At 43.9% G+C, this 23526-nt stretch overlaps 1 protein-coding gene across 13 annotated transcripts in view; it reads right to left on the reverse strand.

Moving 5' to 3' along the window:
• CAMK2B (calcium/calmodulin dependent protein kinase II beta) overlaps window positions 1–23526 on the reverse strand; it is a 203923-nt gene that overhangs the window by 129811 nt on the left and 50586 nt on the right. For all 13 annotated transcript variants that reach the window (XM_079954994.1, XM_079955003.1, XM_079955002.1 and 10 more), the window contains exon 2: window positions 22562–22656. In XM_079954994.1, coding sequence (XP_079811120.1) covers window positions 22562–22656 — 95 coding nt within the window. The remainder of the gene's footprint in view (window positions 1–22561; window positions 22657–23526) is intronic.

Raw genomic sequence — 23526 nt, forward strand, 5'->3', positions numbered from 1 at the left:
TGCTTATCTATCAGGAATGAAGCAGAACATTATGGGCAGAGTCAAGAGCTTGCCCCATTTTTGCTGGGGTAGGGGAGTAACTGCTAACCCAAGGGCCAAGTCTCCCCCATTAGCAAAGTCAGCCCCCAACCTAATTTCCTGGTGATGGCACAGTCCCTGAAAACAACAGGAATGTGTCCAGTGTCAAGTAGGGATGGCATCATTTTAATCTCTACCATGACACTGGGCTGGTTTGACTACCCCATTCATTTTGTAGCCAGCTGGGTTCAGTCAGGAACTCAGATCAATTATTTGATGCTATACCAAGATTATCCCCTTGCAAAAGATTATCTCAGCTGTATCAGTTGTTCTCTTCTGCGAATATCTGCCAGGGGATCATCTCCCAGCTATCCTTTGTGGGCACCGCAAATATTCCAAAGTACTGTTGCAGGAATTTCAACTGCACAGCCCCTCCACTTGTTCTCCCAAACGCTAGAAAGCAATGAGGAGATGAAAGAAAAATCCCCGAACCCTGCCCTGCCTTCACTGCCCTCCCCCCCCCCTCACACACACCAGGAAGAGAGAGTCTGGCTCTAGTCCAGGGAACCTCCAAGCAGCACAAACACATTAAAAGTCCAGTAGCACATGGGTCAAATGGCTGATAGGCAGGCTCTAGAACCAATAGCTGCTCAGCACAAGGCAGACACAGGCAACTCTTCCAAGGCTTGGTGCTGTCAGTCAAACATGCAGAGCTGTGTTCTTGCTGGCTGAGGAGTGGAGCAGTGCAACTGAGCATGCTCCAGTCTACCTGCATTGCAGTGGCTCAGAGTGTCCTCTATTAACCCAGCTGTATGCTAATCCCATCATGCCATCCAGGACACTTATTAGCACAGCAGCAGAGCCAAAGGAGGAACATTTTGCTTAGAATACAGGAGGGGGAGGGGGACCGAGCAAGAACGGGTGAGGGAGAGAAAGAGGAAAACAAATAAGTGTACGTTATGGTATACCAAAATAAAATAGTAGAATAAACAAAAAAGTCAAAAAGCTTTGTTCTTGGATAGCAGAGCAGAGGATTGCGGGGGATGGGGGCACAAACAATTGCAACCAGAGCAGAAATCAGAGTCTTGGAAAGCCTTGTGGAAATTCAGTGTCAAGGCTATTATTCTACTGGCAGGTATGAATGTACTTTTCGAGGTGGGGGGGATCACAGGGCCACTGCACATGATATTTTTGAACACAGGGGTTAATAACCATGTTGGGGGAAAGTGCATAAAACAACATTATACAGGCCACACAGCTGTCTATCTAATTCCTGATAAACCTCATAGGGAAGATGATGTACTGCTGCAGAGGGTGAAATGGGAAGCACAGGGCCTGTTTCTCTCTCTCTCTCTCTCTCTCTCTCTCTCTCTCTCTCTCTCTCTCTCTTCTGTTGAAAGACCAGCTTCACCAGTTTCCTCCTCCAGCAGCAGAGGGAGAGAAAGAAGCAGGGCCATTTCATCAGAGAGACCAGCTGCATTTGGCTCCTTCTCTCCCTGAACTGTTGGCATTCTAAGCTGGTCACTGAGTTTACTCATTTTCCTCTTCCTTCCTCAACCTTTTTTCCTTTGTGTCCTATACTTTCAATGGCGAGCCCAAAAGCAGGGACTGCCTTATTTGTTACTGATCTTCTGTAAGCTGCTCTGGGAGCCCTTTGGGCTGAAGAGTGGAGTTCAAGAATGCCTTCAAATACTGTTTGTCATCTTAGCAACACTATCAGAGGCAAACAAAACCAGCTGAATAGCTAGTCACACAGTACAGCATGTGCTTCTTCACAGCATGAGCATTCATTTCCATCTTTGTAAAATATACTGGAAAAACATGAAATTGCAAATGTGACTCTACGGGCCTAAATAAATAATTTCCAGCAATTACCGCGCTGTGTTGCTAATCAAGGCTGGGTGCTCCACCAGAAGGCTTTGTGGAGGCTATGCGTATGTGGCAGAATCTGATGCTTGAACACAGAACTGGCTGGCAACAGGCAACCATAACAGCCAATTCCTCTTGACACAGGCAGCAGTTTCCAAGATTAAAGGTAAAAGGACCTGCGGAAACAAACAAGACTGGGAGATGCATGCCCAAAAGGGAGCAGGGACGGCAGCTCTATGGTGGGGACAGGCAAGCAGCAGGAATGGGTCACACATTCAGTTAGAACAAGTCTCCATGGAAACACACTGTGGAAGTTCACACATTCAAAGGGAAACAGCTGCTTAACACCGGGAGCTGAAGCGGCAGGACAGCTGAGATGGTACCTTGAGGTGAACGGGCTCCCATTGTGCCTACGCTCTGGGCAACCGATAAACAGTCTTATACAAAGCAAAACGCAGCAAGAACACTCATTGAGAACATACAGAAAACATGGAGAATGTTAATATAGACAGATACCAAACATAAAAGAGTAAAAAATAATAATAAATGCCAGTGGCAATGGGATCCATATGGAAGCCAGATTCAGAATCCAGATCTTTCAACAGAAGCCTCAAATACCTAGCAAGTGTTGAACTCCCCCAATCTTTACCTGAACCCTGACCCAGTTGGTGATTAGCAGTGACTGCTATATTAATTATTTCAGTTCAAAGTCCTTGGTTCTAAAGTTGTGATCAACACCTTGTCTGCAAGATGCTCTCTGTGGGCCCCTATCCTTGTGCTGTTGCCACTAGCACCAAATGGCATGCCCTCTCTCTCTGGGTCTAAGCTGCACCACTGCCCCAAATAAGAAGGCAAGGCAAGTGATGCATTTCCACACCTTTTCACTCTTGCCACTATTTGTGTGTTTGCAGAGGGCAGGCAAACAGGCAGGGATCAGCAAAGAGGGAGACAAGCAGGATCTGGGGGTCAGCAGTGAGCTCCTGGCTAGTATGCCAGCCTCAGCAGATGCCTAGCAATGCCAGTCCTTGATGCCAACCCTGTCAGTATATAGCAGGGACAGGGTACACACTTCTTTCCTACACAACTGCATGCTTTAAAAGTCACATTAGGGCAATGCCTTTATCAGGCTGGCCCAAGTGTCACGCAATAGTGTGCAAGCTTTCAAGTTCTCCAGAACTCTTCATCAAGCTAAATTGTCAAAAAGCAACTTCCTCACACTTTGTTTGCTTTCTAGACTTTCCCATCTCTCGCTACCGATTCCTTTAAACTGAAGATGTCAGGTTTTGAACTGGGGATTTGAACTTATCACCAAGCTATGATCTTCTCTGTAGGGTGGCTTTAATGTAATTCTTTTTGTTTTGAAGTAAGTCACCTTGTAAAATAATTTGATGGGAAGGCAGGATATATTGTGAAGCTGCCAATATACTGAAGCCCTACCTTAGGGTTGTCATATTTCAAAAAGTAAAATGCATTTTTTCGATTGACTTGCCTAAGATCCAGGACAAAGCGCCGCCTTTCGGAAATTCCCCCCACCTACCTCCATAGCAGGAACAGCGCCTTCTGTAATGCCATTATTTATTTATTTTATTTTTTTAAAAAAAGAATGTCTAGAGGTTACAAGACTTTGTCTTTAAAGAAATGGTTCAACTCTCGTCTCTTAATTTTCTTTTTAAAGTAGTTTAAAATCTCCAGTTACTCAGCATGTCAACGGGGAGTTAATGACAGCACACACTACTTATTAATCGGAACAGTTACGTATCTTTTCTATTTAAAAAAATGTGTTAATACATTCATGCTTAAGGACATGCTGGTGAACTCTATGCAAGGAGATAAATCAGCCTGCATCCAGTGCAGTCTCCTAAGTTCACAAAAAGCTGCACCAATCTAAGGGTAACTTGAGATTTTGAACATACACAACAAAAGAGTCTACTGGTACCTTAAAGACTAGCAGATTTACTGTGACATAGCCAATTGTGAATTAGACCCCACTTCTTCAAATGCCTGGCATGCTACCAGTCTAATGAGGATAATATCCATGCATTTTACAAAGTGGGTTCTAGTCTACGAAAGCTTAAAGGTAAAGGTACCCCTGCCCGTACGGGCCAGTCTTGACAGACTCTGGGGTTGTGCGCCCATCTCACTCAAGAGGCCAGGGGCCAGCGCTGTCCGGAGACACTTCCGGGTCACGTGGCCAGCGTGACATCGCTGCTCTGGCGAGCCAGAGCCGCACACGGAAACGCCGTTTACCTTCCCGCTGGTAAGCGGTCCCTATTTATCTACTTGCACCCGGAGGTGCTTTCAAACTGCTAGGTTGGCAGGCGCTGGGACCGAGCAGCGGGAGCGCACCCCGCCGCAGGGATTCGAACCGCCGACCTTTCGATCAGCAAGTCCTAGGCGCTGAGGCTTTAACCCACAGCGCCACCTGCGTCCCCTACGAAAGCTTACACTGCAACAAATCTGTTAAGTCTTTAAGGTTCCACAGGACTCCATTTTTGTTTGCTGAAACCAACTAACATAGCTATTCTATGTAGGGATTTAGCACAAGATTTTGAACAAAGGAGAAACAACCCGCTGATATGGCCCTGCCCAGTTCACCCTCAGTTATCGTTGCAGGATCCCTACCTATCCTAACAGGAGCTGCCCAAATTCAGACCACTACCACATGAACAGAGTTCCATTTCCTATACTGTATTTGACACCTTGTTTGGAAGCTTTTATTCTCTTCTCCCAACCCTAACTTTTTTATAGAGACAATTGTATGCTACAGGGACTTGACAGCCTAAAGGGATCCAAACCCCCAACATTTGCGAACAGCTTTGTCAGAGTTGATTCTCAGGTTTGACAAATGTACTAAGCTGCCACCACCAAGCCACAGTAAGTATCTTAGTAGTGCCTGGCAACTGTAAACTAAGATACGCAAGAGTAAAATGACCTGGTAAAATGTGCTCCACCCATGGGCAGGTGCCAGGACCCCAATACCAGAACAGAGTCCATTGCTAATGCATGTTGTGGGGCCTCCTTTACCTTAAAACATTTTCTTTTCCAGGTGCTCCAATGGGTACCAATCAGTTTGGTGTTAGAGCTGCCTTTCTATATTTTCACAATGGCGGTCTTGGGGGAAAGGATTATGGATTATGGAACAGCAGCAGGAGCAATCCTGATATGAAATGGGCTGAACACCTGGAAGCTCTCTTCTGAGAGGAAAACCAGATAATAGTAGCTGCCCATCCCCTGGCCTCAAATTTTTGTTCTCTGGCAGCTACACTATCCATGCCCTCTCTAAAGTAACAAACCATATGGGGCCTTCTAGGTCAGGGTTCTATCTTCCTTGTGGTCTTAAATGTCAAAGGAAAAAAAACGTATTCAATGGTCAAGAAAACAAATGAAGTGTGCCTGGGGCTCAATGCTTCTTTTGTTAATGCTACCCAGTGTTATGAACTTCTTTCAAGCTTTGAGTATTTCTCCATCCTTCCGTAGAAAAATCTTTATAAATTTATAATGCAACTTACTCCTGGATTTGCACAGCTTGCAGGTAAATCTGTCAGTCTGGAAATCAACAGATTTATAAATACATTTAAATGCCCCAAAATAAAAACTGAAATGTTAGTAACAGAAAAGCTGACACACCAAGTTAAGATGCTATGACAAGGAGGACAGGGAGGGAAAATTTAAGAGACTCATTTAGAAATCTGTCAGAATTTGGGGACAGGAAGTTCCAAAAAAAAGTTTGAGCGTGAGGCTGAAGAGAGTGAAGTCTAAGAGAGAGTGAGACCTGGTCCTTACATAACGCTAAGCCAAACCACAGCTCAGCATGAATGCACAAGAGTACAGGTTCCCAGAAAAGGAAATAATGACCCCTATGCTCCTTCCTAAAGGATGCTAAAGGGTTTGTTTTGGTGTGTAGGGAATGGCAGCTGTCTTCCATCCAGTGCTGAATATATTTTAATGTAACTTTATTCATAAGTCTATTTATACATTATAAACAAGAGGTTTCTGAGCATAAGAAAAGTTGAAAGTAAAATCGAAGGCACAAAAAATACTGTATGTATTGTTACATGCCACCCCAATCTCCGTAAGTGGAGCAAGTTTCCAGAGGTTACCAGGTCTGTGTTCCCTTTTGGGACAATGAGGCACAAGAAGGACTGTGGCGTCTTTATGATATATGGTTTTATTTACAAATATATACAACCTACACCTAGAGGAGATGGAGGGATTGCAGATCATTCAAATGCTACGAGAGTCTGGCTCACCTCTTAAGGGCAGCAATGGATTCAAAGGACAACAAAAAGCCATCCTCTGTGTCTCTTTGTTCCAGCCTGTCATTCCCAGCTCACATGGAGTTCTTCTGCCCCTCCTTCTCCTTCTTGTCTGTTTGGCCCCTGCTTGGCTGTAGGAGTTGCCCAAGGAAGCATACAAGATGCCATTCAACCATCTTAGGGACTCCTCTCTGTATTTATGTAGGGCCTACTCCTTAGCCTTTTCTTCTCCTGAAGATATGCCACAAGGCAGCAGAGGTTTAGGATCAGAGTCTTCCATCTCCTAGATGGGCTGCCTTCCCAGGTGGAGAAGCCAAATCTGCCCCTACTTATTGCACTACTGTTTACTTTCCAGCCAACCTAGCATCCTGCCAACCTAGCAGTTTGAAAGCATGCCAGTACAAATAGATAAATAGGTACTGTTGCAGCGGGAAGGTAAACGACGTTTCCATGCGCTCTGGTTTCCGTCACGGTGTTCTGTTGCACAAGAAGCGGTTTAGTCATGCTGGCCACATGACCTGGAAAGCTGTCTGTGGACAAATGCCGGCTCCCTCGGCCTGAAAGCGAGATGAGCTCTGCAACCTCATAGTCGCCTTTGACTGAACTTAACCATCCAGGGGTCCTTTACTTTTTACCTTTATTTATAGGAGTATTTCCACAACACACAAAAAATCATTCAAAAAATATCAATGTGATGTACAACTCAAGCACTAGGTAAAGGTAAAGGTACCCCTGCCCGTACGGGCCAGTCTTGACAGACTCTGGGGTTGTGCGCCCATCTCACTCAAGAGGCCAGGGGCCAGCGCTGTCCAGAGACACTTCCGGGTCACGTGGCCAGCGTGACATCGCTGCTCTGGCGAGCCAGAGCCGCACACGGAAACGCCGTTTTACCTTCCCGCTGGTAAGCGGTCCCTATTTATCTACTTGCACCCGGAGGTGCTTTCGAACTGCTAGGTTGGCAGGCGCTGGGACCGAGCAGCGGGAGCGCACCCCGCCGCAGGGATTCGAACCGCCGACCTTTCGATCGGCAAGCCCTAGGCGCTGAGGCTTTAACCCACAGCGCCACCTGCGTCCCTACTCAAGCACTATAATATAATAAAAAAGTGAACAAATGGCCAAATTGAATTATCTAAAAATGTTTGGCAAACCAGAAATATTTTCAGCAGGTGGAGAAATAGAATTGTAGGTGCCTGCCTGATTTCAATGGGAATATTGTTCCAACATACTGCTGCCACTACAATGAAGGTCTTAGTTTGCATAGAAATTAAACAAAACTGAAATTCATGTGGAAGTTTATGCAGAATTCTTAGACTGTACGTTTCATAGCCATTTGACCCATTTGCTTTATCACGTTCCTCCTCCCCACCTCTCTGATGACAGAGTGGGATAAACATATACTGTATTTTTCGCCCTATAGGACACACCGGCCCATAGGGCGCACTTATTTGGGGGGGGGGAATAAAGGGGGGGAATTTATTTTTTTACCCCCGAGCCCCAAAGAGCAAAGAAGCCATGACAGTGAGCGGGATGGATCCCGCTAGCTGTCCTGGCTTCGTTTTTAGCCTCGGGGCTTGCGGGGCTGGGGGCGGGGGAAGCCTGAGCTTCCCCCGTCCCCAGCCCCCAGAACTGGCTGCTGCCCACAAGATTTGCGAGCCCGGCGGGAACTCCCGCCGGGCTCGCAAGGCTTGCGGACATTTGCGCGAAGCACGGGGCGCATTCCGGAGTGCGCCCCATGCTTCGGGCTGCAGGCTGCTGCCCGCAAGCCTTGGGATCCCGGCGGGCACTCTCGCCAGGCTCCCAAGGCTTGCAGATAGCTTCCTGAAGCGTGGAGAGCGAGAGGGGTCGGTGCGCACCGATGCCTCTCACTCTCCAGGCTTCAGCGAAATCCTGCATTCGCCCCATAGGACGCACACACATTTCCCCTTCATTTTTGGAGGGGAAAAAGTGCGTCCTATAGGGCGAAAAATACAGTATCTGATGAAGTGGGATCTATCCCATAGAAGCTTCTGACACAATAACAGCACAATCCTATGAATGTTTTCTTAAAAGTAAGTGCCACTGTGCTCAACAGAGTATGCTCCACTTAAGTGCACACAAGATTTCAGCCTAAATATGTTAATCTTTAAGGTGCTACAATAATGCTTCATACTGGTATAGTGCTTTCAAGTGTTTGCATCACATACATTGTCTAGTTGTAATCCTCGCAACCACCAAGTAAGTAAGTCAGTCAGTTTTATTATTCACCTGTGTTGCAAAAATGGGTGAGTGGCTTCCATAAATGTTCTGACTGGCGTATACCGGTAGCTAGCATACAATATGCATTTGCAGGATCGAAAATAAAAATGTAGCATTCCAATCGAGTCTTACATAAAGCATTATAAGGTTTTTCACTGGCTTTTGACCAACATCCACACAAGTGCACGGGAGGCAGGATGATTCCCTGTTTTACAATGAGGTATTTTAAAGCTCAAAAAGAAGTAAATGCATGTGGATAAGACCATAACATAGTGGGGCTCGATCTGGAGCAAACACACATAGGAATCGCATTTAGAGTAGTCAAGTGTGAAGGAGAACACAGCTCCTTCTGAAATTCCCTGTTTGATAACACAGTTACTAAAAGTGTAGGAGCCCTGTCGCCTTTTGCATCTGGCCACTGCAACTGCCCCACACGTTTCTTTAAAATCACCTCATGCTTTACTTCTCACAAATTCGTCTGAAAAGGGTGTACTTACTTACTTACTGTATTTTTTGCTCTATAACTCACTTTTTCCCTCCTAAAAAGTAAGGGGAAGTGTGTGCGTCTTATGGAGTGAATGCACGCTGCGCAGCTATCCCAGAAGACAGAACAGCAAGAGGGATCGCTGCTTTCGCTGCACACCAATCCCTCTTGCTGTTCTGGCTTCTGGGATTCAGAATATTTTTTTTCTTGTTTTCCTCCTCCAAAAACTAGGTGCATCTTATGGTCTGGTGTGTCTTATAGAGCGAAAAATACAGTAAGTGTCCAAGCAAGGAAACAAATGGATTAGGTGGGAAATGATCCAGAGAACTAACACTGCAATCCTATAATACTTACTTTGGCATAAGCGCCACTGAACTCAGTGGGGCGTGCTTCTCAGTAAACATGCATAGGGTTGGGATGACAATCACAATCACCCATGACATCCACAATCACTCTTTTAGCATCTCTGGCAAACACAGAATGGGTCTCACAGATAACCTTTCATTCACTGCACTAATTCAGCTTGTGTCAGATCTTATTCAACAGCATTATTTGTTTTATTTTTATCCTGCTTTTCAGCCAAGCAGCTCCCAAAGTGGCTCATAGCAATTAAAATTCAATACAAAATGCTGCTGGAAGACTGGGGTGGGTGGGGGTGGATTCTCAGCTGGAGCTGTATCCATGCATGGCAGAGGACGTGACAGGGGGCTACAAACATTAATCAGCTGCACACAAGACTTTCCTATAAATATACAATCGCCATTTTTTATTTAAAAGCATTATTATTTTTCCCAAAAAACAAACAATAGTAAGGTCCCTGACTTCCCACTCCCATGGGCAGGTACAGCTTCTGACTTTGGGTCCAGTATTATCTGATCAGTGAGCTGGAGGCAAAGCTATTACCCAAAGAGATCATTACGACAAATGGAGGCAATGGGAACAACCAGCAGGAAGCAAGACTGAGGGGAAAGGAAAAAGCACAAAACAAGGCTCTCTAAACAGACCTCAGGGAAGCTCTGTCAGCTCTCTCTCATCCCCCCGCTCTTTCTTCTTTTTATGCGCTCCTGTGCTTTTTGCAGCTGTGTTGCAGGCGTATTTCAACAAAGCTTTCCTTGCTGTTGCACCTCCACACAGGGCCAGCCCAAAATATTTCGCTGCTTGTTATAGTGCTGGTGTATACCTTGCATTCCTTCAGGATAAAGGAGCTCCCACTGAATTCTAATGCCCTTCAGTCAGTGGGTCGCATGTATAAGACTGCACCCTAGAAAGTCAAAAACCAATCCATCAATCAAATAGGATTGTTAATTTAAGAATTAATCCAGGTGCTGTTGGAAGAAACTGATTTTCTGGATCCATTTCAATCGGTGTTTAGGCCCGGTTTTGGCACAGAAACTGCTTTGGTCGCCCTGTATGATGACATCTGCTGATAAGAGAGACGAGGGAAACATGTCCCTGTTAATACTTCTCTAGCAGGTTTGTAGCTTGGGGCTCCTCCTGGATCCTTTGCTGTCACTCTAGGTTCAAGTGGCCTCAAGTGGCCCAGAATGCCTTCCATCAGCTTCAGCTGGTGGCCCAGCTACACCCCTATCTGGACAGCAATAGCCTACTGTTGTCTATGCTCCGGTAACCTCAACATTAGATTACTGCAATGTGTTATACGTATGGCTGCCTCTGAAGACGGTTCAGAAACTTCAGCTAGTGCAGAATTCAGATGGTTTGAGCATATTACACTGATCCTGGTCCAATTGCACTGACCACCAATTAGTTTCCGGGCTCAATTCAAAGTGCTGGTTTGGACCTATAAAGCCTTCAACGGCTCAGGACCGCAATATCTCAAGGACCTCTTTCCATATGAAACTACCTGGACCCTGAAATCATCTTCTGAGGCCCTTCATTGTGTGCCTCCTCCTTGAGAGGTCCAGAAGGTGGAAACATGAGAACATGTTCTGTTCTCTGAAATGGTCCTCTGTGGAATGCTCTCCCTATGCTTTGGGGGGGGGGCTATTGAGTTGCTGTTTTTATTTTCATTATATATTTTGTGGTTTTATAATTTGATTTTGCTCTGTGAACTGCCTTGAGACCTCAATTAATTAATTATTAAATTCAATTAATAAATAATAATAAATAAAAGAAATTTTGGACCACTTTTCTGTAACTGGTGCTTTTATTGTTAGTATCATATACTTCAGTGGCGAGGGAGGGGGACTGAGCTAAGTACAAATTTAAAAATTTCAACTTAGGATACTAACAACAAAAATTTCAACTTAGGACACAGTCAAATATGAAAGAGATTCTCACATAGCAATCCTATACATGCTTACTCAGAAGTCCCACTGTGTACAATGGAGCTTACTCTCAGGAAAATGTGCATATAATTGCATCATCACAAGACTATGTAAAAACACAATTCTCACTATGAAAGGCCTCCCATTGCTCAGTCCCTGCTCCTGCCAACCTAGCAGTTTGAAAGCACATCAAAGTGCAAGTAGATAAATAGGTACGGCTCTGGTGGGAAGGTAAATGGCGTTTCCGTGCGCTGCTCTGGTTCGCCAGAAGCAACTTAGTCATGCTGGCCACATGATCTGGAAGCTGTATGCCGGCTCTCTCGACCAATAAAGCGAGATGAGCGCCGCAACCCCAGAGTCGGCCACGACTGGACCTTTACCTTTACCTAGTGCTAGCCCAGCTTAGTAAGAACAGTGCATTCTCTAGTGACTTATGCAAAAAGCTGTCATGCAGGCATTACTGGAATTTCAAAGGCGGAATTGACATGGGGAGGGGATATTTGAAAGGCAGCACTTTGTCCTGGATCAACTATGGGTTTTTTAATGTTTTTTAATGTTTTTGTAAAAAAGAAAAAGAAAAGCTCAACAACTTCTGGGGTTGTCTAAAAAAAAAAAAGCTCAACAAATTCCGGGTTTTCCTTTAAAAAGCTCAAAAATTTTGAGAGTATCCTGGTTTATACGTTTTGAAATATGGCAACCCTACTTGTGCATTTAGCATGCCTGCTTATAAGCCAGTAGCTTGCTGGCTGAGGAACTGGGTGGCTTCTCCTCCTCAGTGGTTAGTTTGGAAATTCAGGCTACCAGCCTCTTAACAAACTAGTAAACAAAACAAAACAAAAGTAGGAGCAAGGAATTTCATGGGCTTATTTACAAGGCTGATGATGGGAAGTTTTGCTTCTACACATGACTCTGGGTAAACCATTTTAAGCTGAGACATACCTTCATCACCCTAGAATGTTCAGTTCACATTGAGTTCATGAGACATTGCATCCTGACCTGTTCTTAGTGCTTGGTTGACCACATCTACAGATGAATGCTATATTCTGTGTTCCCTTTCCCAGCCTTTGGTCTATTGATGATTGATGCCTGTGTGCAACCCTTGTATTGTATTTGTGTTAACCAATCAGCAACAAGCACATATGTGGCAATGCTGTAATATTCAATAAAGGACGCCCCGAGACATGCTCGGGAGATGCCTCCCATATGACACTTGTCACTCGTCTGTCGTTTATTTCAACCCAACAAGGCTGAACTATAGTAGCAAAGAAGTACCTACACTCAAGGCATATCAGAACCTTTTGTGACTGCCAGACCCACTCTAGCTTGCAAAACCAGAGAGGGCTTGAGTCAAAAATACAGTAAGACCTAGTTGAGGACTGCTCCAGATTCCAGTACACTAGAATTGCTAGGAAAACATGGACTGGATTTCTAAGCACTGCAGTAAACACTGTCAAGAATAGAGAAATTTTCTAGTATGGGTGGGGTCAATGTTCCAGCTTCAAATCTTGTGGGCAGCTCATTTCTCAATAAGCTCATATACTTCAACAAAAGCATAATGCCCCACTAAATAGGATGAACGAGAGAGAGAGAGAGAGAGAGTGCATCAACAACAATCCCACAATTTTGTTGTGTTTCTTGTATCCTCACTTGGGAAAAACAACAGGACTGTCTGATGGCATCTGTTTCCCCAAGTATTTGTGAGCAGCCTTAGCTGGATAAGTGATCTTTACATGCTTATTGACAGTGCCTTATATCACTTTTTTCCACTGTATTGAACAGGATCAATTCCTGCTAATTGGTCTGTAACTACCAGGATCATTTGCTGTTCTGAAAGCTTTTGCCACTCTGCTTCCTAATTATACCAGATTTTGCTGTTAAGAGCTACCAATGAGTTTTTACAAAAAAATCCCAAAGTGTTAATGAAGTTTCAAAATGTATAAATTAAAAAGATAAGGGGAAAAAACAAATAAACCCCAAACCTGGGAAAGATCCAGGAGAAATTTAAAAGGATTCCCTGCCCACCCTGTGGTGCTAGAAATAATTCTTATTGTGTCAGACAATGAACATTCAAGCTGGTGTAACAGAAGGCCAAGAGGTGATTTGGACTGTAGCATTTTTTTTAAGGGTTACAATTATTTGACTCAAAGACAATTGAAAGGCCAAAGTGGAAATCAGAGCTAGGCAAATGTACTGTAATGTCAATGAGAGGGACACATCTTAAGATGGCAATCTACTGTAGGAATAAGCAGTCAAAGAAAGCAGCAGTCTTTCATTTGGGAAACTTTCTCACTGTCAATTCCAAAATTAGCAGGATGTTAATTGGTGTGTTGGGACCAATTAAAATGTCACAAGGTCATGAACACGCTTTGGAGCTCCCCAGAATTATCCTTCAGGTTAAATTCTGAACAAAACAACAAGGTTGGGAGGGTTCAGGTTAGAAAAAGGTGGGCATGATGGGAATTCTCCAAAAGATGCTATTTGTTAGATTATTAAAGTATTTTAGATTGAACATGCAGGTACCACGGTTCCCGTAGTTTTCTCTTGCAGAGAACTAAAAGCAACTTCAAGGAAGAGAGAATTAAGATGGGGAAGAGGCCTCAGAGGACGGAAGAAAGGATTAATACCCCTGCTCTCCGCAAATGCCATGTTCTCCAAAACAGCCTCATGAGGATACTAATTACTTTTAAAAGTAGGGTCTTATTCAGGAAAGCCTCATATAGTGTCTGTTTTGGCCACGGCAGACAAAAATTTAGCTGCTGACAATATGACTAAGGTGTGCTTTAGCTGTCATAGAGGACTGTACGGCGAATAAGAAACAAAAGGAGGTCCACAGAATGCTAGGGCATTGATACACCTTTGCTGATGCTCAAACCGTTTTCGTTTTTGGTTGTTTGAAGGGCTAAATTAGTGCATGCATGTTTCAGTGCTGTGGAAAGACGCTGGGACCACTTAGCCCCCAGTATCGAAAGTCCCACAACAGAACAAATTGCAAAATGCTACATTATCTTTATGCTACATGGGTGACCTGCAGCAAGGCAAGCATCAGGCTCACACATCCACCCCATTTCACCTCCAACATGGGCAAGAGAAACAGACTCCTTTTGAAAATTAGAACATCAGTTTGTGAATCCTGGCTTCTTGAAACAAACTGTGGCTAATTGAACAAGCCAGCTTCTTAGCCCACAGTTTAAAGGTGGCTTGTTTTGAAATTAAGTTTGCTGCAACCCAGGATTCTAGGTTCATACAATGTGTCAAGCCACTATTTTCTGAAAGTGGAATTAATCCCCTGGCTATGTGGGAACAGAAGGGTGGGCACATAAACCCAGTGCTTTGTTCAGATGTGCTTAGGTTGTCCACATAGCAATGAACCAAACATGGAGAGGGAAGGGTTATAAACCTCATCACTGGTGATATCATGGGTTAAAAAAAAAGGTAAAGGTAAAGGATCCCTGAATGGTTACGTCCAGTCAAAGGCGACTATGAGGTTGCCACGCTCATCTCGCTTTCAGGCTGAGGGAGCCGGTGTTTGTCAACATACAACTTTCCGGGTCATGTGGCCAGCATGACTAAACCACTTCTGGCACAACGGAACACCGTGATGGAAACCAGAGCGCACGGAAGTGGTGTTTACCTTCCCAACACAGCGGTACCTTTTTATCTACTTGCACTGGCGTGCTTTCGAACTGCTAGGTTGGCAGGAGCTGGGACAGAGCAACGGGAGCTCACCCCGTCGCGGGGATTCGAACTGCCAACCTTCTGACTGGCAAGCCCAAGGGCTCGGTGGTTTAGACCACAGTGCCACCCGCGTATCATGGGTACCATCCAGGAGAAACTTGTGATATTCACGTAACTAGATTCTATACCTCATTTAATTTGCCCTTGCCCACAAACAAAGTTTTGCTCTAAGGGTCACAGACTGATAAAGGTTCCCCACCCCTTGGTCTAGAGCAGGGGTTGTCAACCTGGTCCCTACCACCCACTAGTGGGTGTTTCAAGATTCCAGGTGGGCAGTAGGGGGTTCTATGGCACAAGCTGAATCCTCCTTCCATCTAGCACTGGTGGGCGGTAAGGAAATTTTACCACCAAGAAAGATGCATTAGTGAGTGGTAAGTATAAAAAAGTTGACTACCCCTGGTCTAGAGTCTATACTGACAAAGTGACAGGAGCTCTCCAGGGTTTCAGAAAGGGTAGGAGTCCTTCACAGTCCACTGTGGAGATGCCAGGGATTGAACCTGGGGTCTTTTGCATGCAAAACATCTGCTCTGCCACCGAGCTAAAGTCCCTTCCCAAAGCCCTTCATCAATGGAAGGTATCCAGATCCCACACAGGCATGCTTTCACTAAGCAAAGAAATTATTTCCTTGTAAGGCAACTACCAGGGACGCAGGTGGCGCTGTGGGTTAAAGCCTCAGCGCCTAGGGCTTGCCGATCGAAAGGTCGGCAGTTCGAATCCCTGCGGCGGGGTGCGCTCCCGCTGCTCGGTCCCAGCGCCTGCCAACCTAGCAGTTCAAAAGCACCTCCGGGTGCAAGTAGATAAATAGGGACCGCTTACCAGCGGGAAGGTAAACGGCGTTTCCGTGTGCGGCTCTGGCTCGCCAGAGCAGCGATGTCACGCTGGCCACGTGACCCGGAAGTGTCTCTGGACAGCGCTGGCCCCTGGCCTCTTAAGTGAGATGGGCGCACAACCCCAGAGTCTGTCAAGACTGGCCTGTACGGGCAGGGGTACCTTTACCTTACTAAGGCAACTACCAGTGCACACAAAGAATGCAGCAAGAAGTAATTTGTGCAAAGTTCCTTCTAAATCAATCTAATCATGAAACAGACCTGATGAACTAAACTAAAGGGAATCCTCCTAGGTATTTTAGCCACAGGTGTTACTTCAACTTCTTAGTTACATTAACAGTAGTCAATGCTGAATAAGAGATGTCATTCAGAAGTGCGAAACTCTATTTTCTCATTAGTCTCCCTTCCTTCTTTTTCTTCTGCATTAAGTATATTTCAAACATCTCCAGGAAATCCACTCACACCAGCACAATTATCACTTTCTTAACAACTATTCACTGCTTGTATTAAAGAAGCTAGAAACTTGTGGGGGGGAATTGTGGGCTATTTTAAAAAATCTATTCAAATAATTAAAAAAAACAAAAACTATCTAACAAATCTACTAAGTAGAGGGTTTCCTAAATTATAATATTCACTCTGAATCTGTGTTCAATGAGCTAATCTAATTTAAAAATTAAAGGGATGAAATTTTCCATGCTTCAGCTTTTCTCTTCCTAAATTTGCTATGCAGAAATTCTCAGTTTTTTCCATTTCATTTCATTTGCTTGTTTTCATCCTGCCTTTGTGTCACAAAGCATTAAAAGCAGCAAGACAATTAAAACAAACAGTATCATCATGAAAATGGAACAGTTTGAAAAAGCTAATAAAGTCAAATCTAAAACAGTAGGTTAAAAGAAACACACAGAAACATCTACAATAAAAATCTAAATCCTAAAAGACATACAGGACTAGTCAGATCTCATAAGAGATTGTATTCTTTTGTTTATTTCCTTTTTTTTAGTTTGTGGTTTAATTATATTTTTGAGTTTCATGTTGTATCGGGGGTCTGTTTTATAAGCTGCTGTGGGGTGTTTAGCCTGAAAAGTGGCATATAAATATATGAAATAAGACAATTCCCATAAATAACCTTGGCACCAAAACTGAGGAGGTCATGTCATGAGTATCCATCAATCTGATCTACAGCAGTGGGACCATGAGCAAGGTCTTCCTTTTCAGCTCTCCGCAGGAACCTGAACTACCTGTGCCTTTCCCTTCTCACATTTCATTTTTTTAAAAAAAATATTTATTACTTTTAAAGCTTACAAAAAATAAAAGGAAGAAAGAAGACAAAAGAACAAAAAAGAACAAAAAAGAGAAAAAACAATACAATACATAAACAATACAAAACACAACCTTAACACATTAAACTAACACAATAAACTAAACCAAACAAAACAAAAACAATTTAAAAGCATACATCATACCTTTTCCATATTCTATCTTTCATTCCCTTGTATCATTGACCTCCTCTCACCTCCCTCTTTGTATTCCACTTCCATTAATTGTTTCAGCAATTCCTTTCCATCTTTCTCTATTTTCTATCATATAAATGTCTTAACATATTTTTAATCTTATTTCTATTAAAATTATTATACTTATTTAAACTTAACTCCTTATAGCATTTCAGCTAAAGCCATAAAATTTCCTTCCAACATTTTTCTATCACTCATTAATTTTACAATATTTCTATATATAGACTTTAAATTTCCAATCTTCTTCCACCATCTCCTCTCCCCAGTCTCGGACTCTACCAGCCACTTCCGTCAACTCCATACAGTCCATCAACCTGGAGATCTTATGTCCGAGGCTCTTAACTCTTTTCCACGTCCCTTCTGCTAGTCTTCTTCATATTCTTTGATACTGAAGAGCAGATCTCGGGGAAACTCCAATCCAACGATACTTTTATTCCTTCTCGACAGGTCAGCCAGATTTCCATAATTCAAACTAGGATCCATAAAGTATTTCCGGGCATGTTTCAAAATTCCTCAAATCCAAAGGCCCCCAGAACTCCAATCTCCTCCTGACCCAAGTCCATATTCCAAAAGTCAGTTAATCCCTGCATAGAGGGATCTTTCCAACTTTCCTTTTCTAGTCCAGGCCAGGCTCCGATCTTCAAAATCTGACTTTTTCTAGTCTCAATCATAAAGGGCCTCAACTTGTAGTCCTCAATTTGCCTCTGTAAGGCTAAGGCTCCCCCTTGTATTACTTTAGGTTCGACAACAGCAACTTTCTCCTTCTCCTTTTCAGCAATTTGTCCTGTTGAAATAAATTCCTGTGCCAAATCCTGAATAATTTCTGTATTGGTGCTCACTTTTGGTTCCAAAATGTCAATTTTAGTAGTCACAGCATCCATCTTTTTATGAAGCTGTTCCAACAAGTGGCTTATCTTAGAAAATGCAGTCTATAAGGCTTCTCCTGTCGACATTCTTGAATATCCAAGGTCAATCTCTAGTTCTCACAGTTCTTATCAAGCAGCTGGAGATTTCCCAGCTCCACTCTTGTAACAGTTTTAAAAGCTTCCTCTAGAGGGAAACAGTCTCCACTTGTATCAGTCTTTTCCGACACAGATAAAAAAGTAAAGATAGTTTCAATTTTCAGATACTTTTCCTCCCTTTTAAACGCAGAAGCGGACAATGGAAACAATATATTTCTCCTATTTAACTGACTGTCAACATCCGTTCTCTTCGCTGTCAATGAACTCTCCCGAAACATCAATCACTGGGAGCCCGTTCCCAGGTTCAGAGCAGTGGTAATTTAATTTTAATCACTCTCTCCTGCAGGATACACAGTCCAAAATTCCCCCCCCCTCTTCTCCTGCTTCCAAGGGGGGTCTAATAATTTCAATCGATGGAAGTTTAATCCTTTACATAAGGCTTTCCGAGACCTTGACTTGTAAGCTCTTTGCTTCAGTCTATTTACAAAAGGGGAAGGCGGACTTCCTGTTTTGAACCTTCCCCGTTCGATGCCAAATTAAGATATTTAAAGATCCAATTTTCCATTTTACTCACGGGTTGTTGTTTAAAATCCAATTGTCCACAAGAAAAAGTCAGCGCTCTCCGGCAACAGCAATGCGGCTTCACTCTGTGAAAGAAGCGGTCGATTCAAAGCACCGCACCGCTCACCCCACGTTGCTCCGGATCCCCAAAACAGGGTTTCCCCGCGAGTAGGGGAGGCGCAAAAGGTGCCAGCCGAATCCCAGGTTCACAAGCTTCTTCCGCCTGTGATTTCAATGGGTCTCCGCCTTCGCCGTGGCGGTTCAGACCCAACTTTCCACGGAGCAAGTTCCTCCCGATCGGAGGAGCTCCGCCATTGCCGGGGACGCCAACCCGCAAGTCCCCTTCTCACATTTCATGTTCCTCATTCCTACCACTAGAATTCCTGTTTGAAGTCTACCAATACGGTACACTCCAAGACATTAAGAATCTTGACCTGTTAGACTGGTCCTGTATTCCGAAATCACTTTCAAGGGTTGGATGCAACTGTTTGACTGGGCTCAGGACACATGGTGTTCCAGTTAATTCAACAGTTAATTTACTGTGCCTGAATACAAGACATCTGCCTTCTTTCCAGCTGGGAAAGAAACAAGAGACAGAGAGAAGGGGATAAGAGTTAGCCTTTTGAAGTGCTCTCCTGATCCTAAGCAGGCCTGCATAGATCTGACTAAGGATTTCAATGTCAAATACAGTGGTGCCTCGCAAGACGAAATTAATCCGTTCTGCGATTCTCTTCGTCTAGCGGTTTTTTCGTCTTGCGAAGCAAGCCCATTGACGGCTTAGCGGATTAGCGCTATTAGCGGTCTAGCGGCTTTTAGCGATCAGCTGAGAGGCGGCTTATCAGCGGAACAGCTGATAAGCGGCTTAGCGGCTTAAGAAAGGGGGGGGAGCGAAAAAAACCCGCGGGAACTCGCAAGATTTTTTCGTCTTGCGAAGCAACCCCATAGAGAAATTCGTTTAGCGAAGCGCCTCCAAAACGGAAAACCCTTTCGTCTAGCGGGTTTTCCGTCTTGCGAGGCGTTCGTCTTGCGGGGCATCACTGTACCTTCATCTCACTTTAGCCAATAGCATTACTGCGATTTGACTCTAGCAGCTTATTTGTCAGCCTCTCTACTCCAATCATAATACCCTTCCTTATATACTACTTACAGGCACTACATGCCTCATTGACTTAACCCCTGCTAGCCTCTGTGGCCTTCCTGAGATCATTGAGTTTAGCCCAGTTAATAACCTTCAGCTTCTTTAAACACTTCAGACTTGTCACTTTCTAATCAGCTCCTCTCTAAACTAAGTCATCTCAGCCACAATATCTCCCCTGCATCTAAACTTTACTAATCCAGTTTCATTGCCGGGACTAATCCAGTTTCCATTGTTGGGGCAGAATGGAGAAGTGAGCCTTTGGGGGGGGGGGTAAAGTCAAACCTTTCAAGAGTTACAGCTCCTACTATGGCTGTAGAGACCAATATGAGATCGACATCTTTTACTGCAGGTGGGGCAGATGAACATGTTTGGTTTTGCTGCTGCAGGTGCACCATGGTGTTTCTTCTCTCTGTGCTCCTCCCAGCAGTCCTTCCTCCTCTGATCACTGCTGTGGATACACACCCAGACTGCCTGTCTCCAGGCACTGTGATTGTCTGCAAGGGATTCACTTACAGCAGGGTTAACGTGGCCAGCCTTTATGTCACGTTTGCAGACATCTTTGTAACACAGAGCTGGACTGCCAACAGGCCTAATGCTTGAAGCCAGCGCTCTGTGGAGCAAGTCCATGGGAATCCTGCCATCTTCCAAGCTGTGGACATGACCAAGCCAGCATAAATGTCACTGAGATGGAAATATGAAAACATGCTGGGAATGTGGGCTTGGGAGAGCATATCTGTGTTTGAGACTCTGTCCTGCCATGTGATGCCCAAAATCTTCCTGAAGGCAGTGTGTAAGTTGCCCACAACTCACTTTCATTAAAGCAGTGTGCTCAACATGCAACTTCATCTTGGTATTGGTCATTAGCATCAAATTCTCCCATGCCCTTTTGGAAAGGCGAGCCATTGCCATAGCTGCCTTGCCACTATGCTTGTCCAGCTCAGCGTCAAGGGAAATGTTGTTGGTTATGGGGGGAACCCAGGTAGACACCATCTTCAGTGAAGCTGAAGGCATAGAAAAGCAATAGGGAGAAGACTATGCCAAAGAGGATGAATCGTCATACTGAACAGTGCCATGCATGTTCTCATGAAAGGGACACAATCATCTTGCAGAACTTAGGTGGGAATCCTATCTTGTTGAGCAGTGTGAAAAGTCCTTTTCAGCTGATGAGGTCAAAGTCCTTCGTCAAGTCAATGAAATAGATGTACAAGGGATGTCTCTGCTAATTTAACAATTTAGTGAACCAACCTCGACTTTACCTCCTATTTATCTTGAAGCCAATGTCCTCAAAGAATGAAGATAATCTTCCTGAGGCCACACAGGAAGTAATTATGAGAGGCACAAGCAGACACTGCATTTCCCAACCCTGTTGTGCCTGCATAAAATGACTCTGTCTTGACTGAGCTCAGAAATAGAACATCAGCCCTGCAAAGCCAGGACCATATTGGCACCTTGGTTGTCTGTTTGCCTTTAAGGCTATCAACCAGCTAGAGCCTCACCAGGTTCAGTACTGTCATTGATAAGCTTTCAAAAACGAAAACCAAAGGACTTCAAATTAATACTCTTCGGATGCCCAGAAGCACACTGCCGTTCCCTATCTTCCTATCAGAACAGAAAGGTACTCTGCACATATGGAGAGAAAAGTGCACTTATGTATGTATGTCATAGAAAATCATAAACAATTTTCATAGACATAAGGCAATATTATTTTGGGAGTTGAAAGACAAACTTTAACTGACCCATCTCTGAGCCAACTCAGTTTTTCCATTCCACTTCCCTAAAAAGTTGTGTGCACATATTGCTCAATGAGAGCCATCTAAATTAACCACCACAGCAGGCCAACTTTTGTTATCTAGAAACAAATCCAATTTGCCTAATTCAGCTTAGTACCAAAATCTGCCACAGTTGTTCATGGATAGGTAAACTTATTAGTCACAATGGCTTGTCAGAAAACTAACCATCATTCTCATCTTAAATAATCAAATTAATAGCAAGGCTATGCTTAGATCCTCATGTCCAGCCCTCTTTTGAATAGCGACTCACTGTTCAGTGGGAGCTGCTTCATTGGGGCTAACAGACTTCCTAAAAATCAGTTCGTCATGGTTTAATGAGTCCCATCTTCACCTACTGCCCAGCTCTACAATCACAAGGTCTGGGTTAATCACTTACAGTACCACTGCTTCAGCAAACTCAATTTCCTTCACGTTGTCTTCATTAATCTCATAGATATACCCTTCCACAACCTGTTAGTTCCAGTCTATAAGGTATAAATACCCCATCCGTTGAGCTAATCATAAATTTTGAAATTCCAAGGGCAAAAGCATTATTAGTGAAAGGGCAAAAGCTCTCTTATTCTTGCTGCCTACAAAAAGGGAAAATTCCAAGCTTAGATTGGGAAATACCTTGAAGGAGATAAGTCTTATTGTTTATAGAGTTCTTCTACACCCCCCTTTTGATTGGCAGTGATTACTGCACTCAATATCTATAGCAGCTTCCTGTCTTTCGCAATTATCTCCTATCTATCCTAGTCTCTCATAATTCAACACTGTACTCCTATTTGAGCACTGCAGCACCCTGTGTCTCTCCTGATTGAAACAACAAGTGAGTGGCCTGCTACCAGAGAATTGTCCTGTAATATGAGTTTCAAAAGCCTCATCTATTGCACAAAACAAAGGAAGCCTACCTCTTGCTGAGAGCTTCTTGGTGTTGATAATCTTTGCTGCATATTCGTGTCCAGTGCAGAGTTTGACACAGCGCCGCACAACTGAGAAAGCCCCCCTAAAAATGTGCATCAGAAAAAAGGAGAAAACAGAAAAAGGAGAAAACAGAGATTAATGCCTGCAGCTTAGAAGAATCCGATTCACAGCAGTATCTCATTTTTTTAAAGATAGTTTTGCAACATTTTTTAACATTTCAACATACAGAGATTTCCCTTTTAGCCTGTCCCATCATGGCATTCTTATTCCAGATGAAAGCAAAGGAGAGAGAAAATAAAATAAATTGCCCCTTGTTGAATTCGTTCAATGAGAATGTCCTAAAATTAAAGAGTTGGAAAGCATCTCAAAGGTCATCCAGTCCAACTCCCTGATGATGCAGGAGACCAGCTACCACAGCATCTGTGAAAAGAGGCCACCCAGTCTCTTAAAAATCTGTGACGAATGAGAATTTTAAAAGGTCTAAAAGGGCTCCAAAGATTTCAGGAAGAAGACCTATTTTCCTGTTGAATGTTATTTGCCGCTTGATCCAGGGATAGCTGGACTGCTCAATTGGTTAAGAGTGTGGTTCTGACAACACCAAGGCTGCAGGTTCGGTTTCTGACAGCTGCATATTCCTGCATTATAGGGGGTTGGACTAGATGATCCTCAGGGTCCCTTCTCAGCTGAAAGGAAAACCACCTTGGAGGGGAAGTGGCAGGGGAGAACGCAGTGAGTTAAACGAATCATCCCTCCTTTCTCACACACAAAAACAGCTTTGCGGTTTTCTACAATCAAGCGGTATATTACTTTAAATAAATAAATAATAGCAACTCTGACATGCAGTACTATATGTTAGTTTAAGTGACGTCTGCTGTTGGGATTAGAAATATATTCATTAATCATATTTTATCTCATCCTTCCTCCAAAGCAGCACAAAAAGAGTGACAGAAAC

This window comes from Podarcis cretensis (assembly GCF_951804945.1).
Source record: "Podarcis cretensis genome assembly, chromosome: 15".
NCBI classification, from domain to species: domain Eukaryota; kingdom Metazoa; phylum Chordata; class Lepidosauria; order Squamata; family Lacertidae; genus Podarcis; species Podarcis cretensis.